The sequence below is a fragment of the Prunus avium genome, chromosome 2, assembly GCF_965620075.1.
Source record: "Prunus avium chromosome 2, drPruAviu1.hap1.1, whole genome shotgun sequence".
In the NCBI taxonomy this organism is placed as follows: domain Eukaryota; kingdom Viridiplantae; phylum Streptophyta; class Magnoliopsida; order Rosales; family Rosaceae; genus Prunus; species Prunus avium.
The window spans coordinates 16252419-16256390 of NC_142285.1; the positions used below are offsets into that span (position 1 = coordinate 16252419).

A 3972-nucleotide genomic window follows, 5' to 3' on the forward strand; every position below is an offset into this window, starting at 1 on the left:
TTCTTGAATTTGGTAACCTAAGTACATAACTAATTTTAACTTCTCAGTCCTCGTGGGTACGACCTCGTACTTGTCTTGCTATACTACTGATTGGCACGTACACTTGCGACTTAACATAATTAAACAACAAGTTTTTGGCGCCGTTGCCGGGGACTGAACGAAAGTTCTTCCCTGGTTATGTGCCCAAGGTTACCCTATTCTTTTTAGTGTTTCTAATCAATCTAATTTTTTGTTTCAGGTAGTTTATGTCTAACAGGCCATTCCTTGAACAAGTGAAGTCTTCATTCCAACGTTCGAGATCTTTAAACGCTGGACCATCATTGCAACCCAATTGGGTGACCTCTGAAATTCAGAATCGTCTAGAAAGGGAGTTGTCAACTGCAAAAGAGCAAGCTCTTGCTACATTTACAAGTCTTGCTCTCCACACTGAACTTCCTGGTTCTTCACCTTCAAATTCGGAAGCAAGTTCAGACCAAGAAGAAGAAGAAATGATGGCTGCCATTGAGTTCATGGGAGAACTTGATATCCCAACAATTCCAGCATCTCCTTCAAGCATTTTGCTGCCCACTGTAGCTCGAAATTATGAGCTTAAATCTTCTCATCTTAATATGTTGCCTTCCTTTTATGGTTTACCTAATGAAGATCCATTAACTCATATAAAGGATATTTTTAATGTTGTGAGTTCTTTTCCCTTGACAGGTGTGACGGAAGATCAACTTCGAATGAGAGTGTTTCCATACACTTTAAAGGATAAGGCGAAGTATTGGTTGAATTCTTTGAAGCCTGGTTCACTCACTACATGGGCTGCCATTCAAAAGAAGTTCTTGGAGAAATACTTCTCCACACAAAAGACCGACATGCTTAGGGACAAGATCTTATTATTTGCACAGCAAGATGATGAATCGTTTTGTGAAGCATGGGAGAGATTCAATGGGCTGCTCAACCAATGTCCTCATCATGGGATTCCATTGAAGCTTCAAATGCGTATGTTTTATAAAGGACTAACCCCTTCTAGTCATAATATAGTCACCAATTTTGCAGGTGGTTCTTTTAAAACCAAAACTCCAGAAGAAACGTACGAACTCTTTGAGGAGATAGCAATGGAGACCCAACATACGGATACAAGAGGTAAACGTGTTATTAGTGGTTCTAATGATGCTTCTAGTGTGCAGATTTCAAAACTGGAACAAAAGCTAGATGCTCTTCTTGCATTAAACTCAAGAAGCCCTCCGAAGGAAGTGTGTAGCATTTGTGAAACTCATGACCATGCTACCACAGCTTGTCCACTTGGGGCTGGATATCCAGAATTTGTGCAAGAGCAAGCTAAGTTGGTAAATTCCTACAACCAAGGTCCAAGAAATGATCCATACTCTCAAAGTTATAATCCAGGTTGGAGGAATCATCCAAACTTTTCATGGAGAAATACCCAGAATCAAGCAAATCCCCCTTCATTCCAAAGGCCACAACAATCATCATCATCATTGGAGGATATAGTGAAGCAGATGGCAATCAACCAATCCAATTTTCAGCAAACCACACAAGCTGCCATCTCCAAATTGGAAGTCCAATTAGGCCAAATAGCTGCTGAAATAACTCAAAGAGAGCCTGGGAAATGGCCAAGCCAAACTGAGATCAACCCAAAGAACCATGAAGTCAAGGCCATTCATGTGCTCAGATCAGGTGAGATCATTGATAATCAAGTTGATTCTAATCTTTCAAATGATGTTGTGGTTGTAGGAAATGAAGATGAAGAGGAGGAGATCACAACTTCGGAAGGAGAACAGCCCAAAACATCCCAATCTGCTCCTAAGGCCAAATCAGATTCTCGGGAATCCAAACAATTCCAATTGCATAAAAGGGATGACAAATTCGTGCCACCACATCTTCAAAAAGATAGACACGTGGCACCCGCTCCATATGTTCCATCTATTCCATTTCCAGGGCGTCTTAAGAAAGCAAAGCAAGATAAGGCTTTTAAAGAGATTTATGATATTTTGAGTAAAGTTAATATGAATTTGCCTTTTCTTGATCTTATTGAACAGATTCCTGCATATGGAAAGTTCATCAAGAACTTGAAGACTCACAAGCTCAATTTTGCTCCAAATGAAGAAGTAAAGCTCGACATGAATGTAAGTGCTGTGTTGCAAAGGAAGCTTCCACCAAAATCAAAAGATCCTGGCAGCTTTGACATTCCAATTAACATTGGAGACAAGAAGGTTGGAAGAGCCATGTTGGACTTGGGAGCAGGCATCAATGTAATGCCATATTCAGTTTATCAAGAGCTTGGCTTAGAAGGGATGAAGAAGACTTCAATTCGTCTTGAACTAGCTGATCATTCTATCAAATATCCAAAAGGTATTGTAGAAGATATTCTAGTTCAAGTTAATACACTAATTCTCCCTGTTGATTTTGTAGTGATGGATATGGAGGACAATCCAAATGGAGATCGTGTTGATCCCATTCTTTTAGGACGACCATTCATAGCCACAACAAACACAATTATCAATATGAAAGATGGCACCCTCTCCATGACTGTGTTGGGTGAAACTGCTGAATTTAAAGTGTTTGATCCTCCATCTCAACCTTCTATCTCTCTTGATACTTGTTTTTCAATTGATGTTGTGAATGATGAAGTTTCTTCTAAGAGTTTGCAGAAACAGCCCACTGATGCTATAGAAGTTGTCATTGCACAAGCAGAGGAAGAACAAGTTGAACCAAAGTTCCAAGAAGTGGTAGCTGCCCTAGAAGTGTTCCATCCATTTCCACCAATTTCTGGGTTACCACTTGAGCCCCTTGATCCATGCTCTACGAAAGTGGAACCATCCAATGGCATGTTCAAAGTTACACCCCTTGCACACTTGAAGAAAAAGAAAAGGAAAAGGAAGAGGAGAAGAAGTTGGGTGAACTATCTTGAGACGATTGATCCGAAACCCCCCAACTCATCATAATCTGATTGCATAATGTCTTGCCAAGACATTAACTAAGGCGCTTCTTGGGAGGCAACCCATGTGTTCAAGAAGAAGCACGTTAGCGGTCGACCTAATCGCATCAGGGGGGGAGCATTTCAATCCTTTCTCTTTACTTGTTTTGTTTTTATTTTAGTCATTTTAAGTTTCTGTTTTTTTTTATAAATAAATAAATAAATTTATATAAAAAAAAAAAGATTTGTTTTTTTTTTTTTTTTTTTTTTTTTTCATATAAGCTAACTCATTTTTTTTCATATAAGCTAACTCTTGGTAACCCCAGTGAGCACCTACGTCAACACAGTGTCTAGGAGTTCTTTAGGCGACACCTTCGGTGTCTAAGAAGTTTGGGTTTTAAGCGGGACCATTGTGACCCCTCCAACCTTCCCGGATCCCCTGGCTGTGTTTTCTGAGGCCCTTAACTGGTCATCCGTGAGTTGCTTATATATTTGTTTTTTTTTTTTTTTTTTTTTTTTTTTTTTTCTTCTCTAAACCTTCTTCTTAACTTTTCCCTTTATCATTTGCTTGTTCTCAATCATCTTTTGTATGCTTTAACATTGAGGACAATGTTCAATTCAGGTCTGGGGGGAAGGTTTTTAATTTTAAATTTGTGTTTTCAATTTTCGTTCTCTTGTCACTAATTTTTTTTTTTTTAAGAATGTCATACAATCAATACTATGGAGCTGCTATTTGAAGTTTTCATATCAGAATTTTGCACTTCACAAAGCTTTTGCTCTTAGAATTCTGGTGGCTAAAGTACCATGCTCAAATTCTTGAAGGAAAATAGTGGAAACTACCCTAGTGAGCTATATCGAGCCTAATTGCTTTCTTGAGAGGGTTTAAAGTGTTCTATTTCTCATCCATACTTATTTTCTTCGATTCACTCTAATTGATCTCATCATTTCATTTTGATTGAATACTAAGGATGATTCTCTTTTGCAGATATCATATGCTTGCTCTCATTCATGAATGAACTCATTGAAGTGATGCTAGGCTATGTGTGTATAAC

General features: G+C 38.6%; 1 protein-coding gene and 1 non-coding gene across 2 annotated transcripts; one reads left to right on the forward strand and one right to left on the reverse strand.

Annotated features, from left to right (window-relative positions):
- Positions 1 to 857: 857 nt before the first annotated feature.
- Positions 858 to 964, reverse strand: LOC148296561 (small nucleolar RNA R71). Its single transcript, XR_015834275.1, has one exon. It is a non-coding gene; the product is annotated as a small nucleolar RNA R71 (small nucleolar RNA).
- A 538-nt stretch (positions 965 to 1502) lies between these two features.
- Positions 1503 to 2948, forward strand: LOC148296562 (uncharacterized). Its single transcript, XM_088248564.1, has one exon. It carries the CDS (start codon positions 1503 to 1505, stop codon positions 2946 to 2948), a length of 1446 nt encoding a protein of 481 aa, XP_088104690.1.
- The last annotated feature ends 1024 nt before the right edge of the window (positions 2949 to 3972 follow it).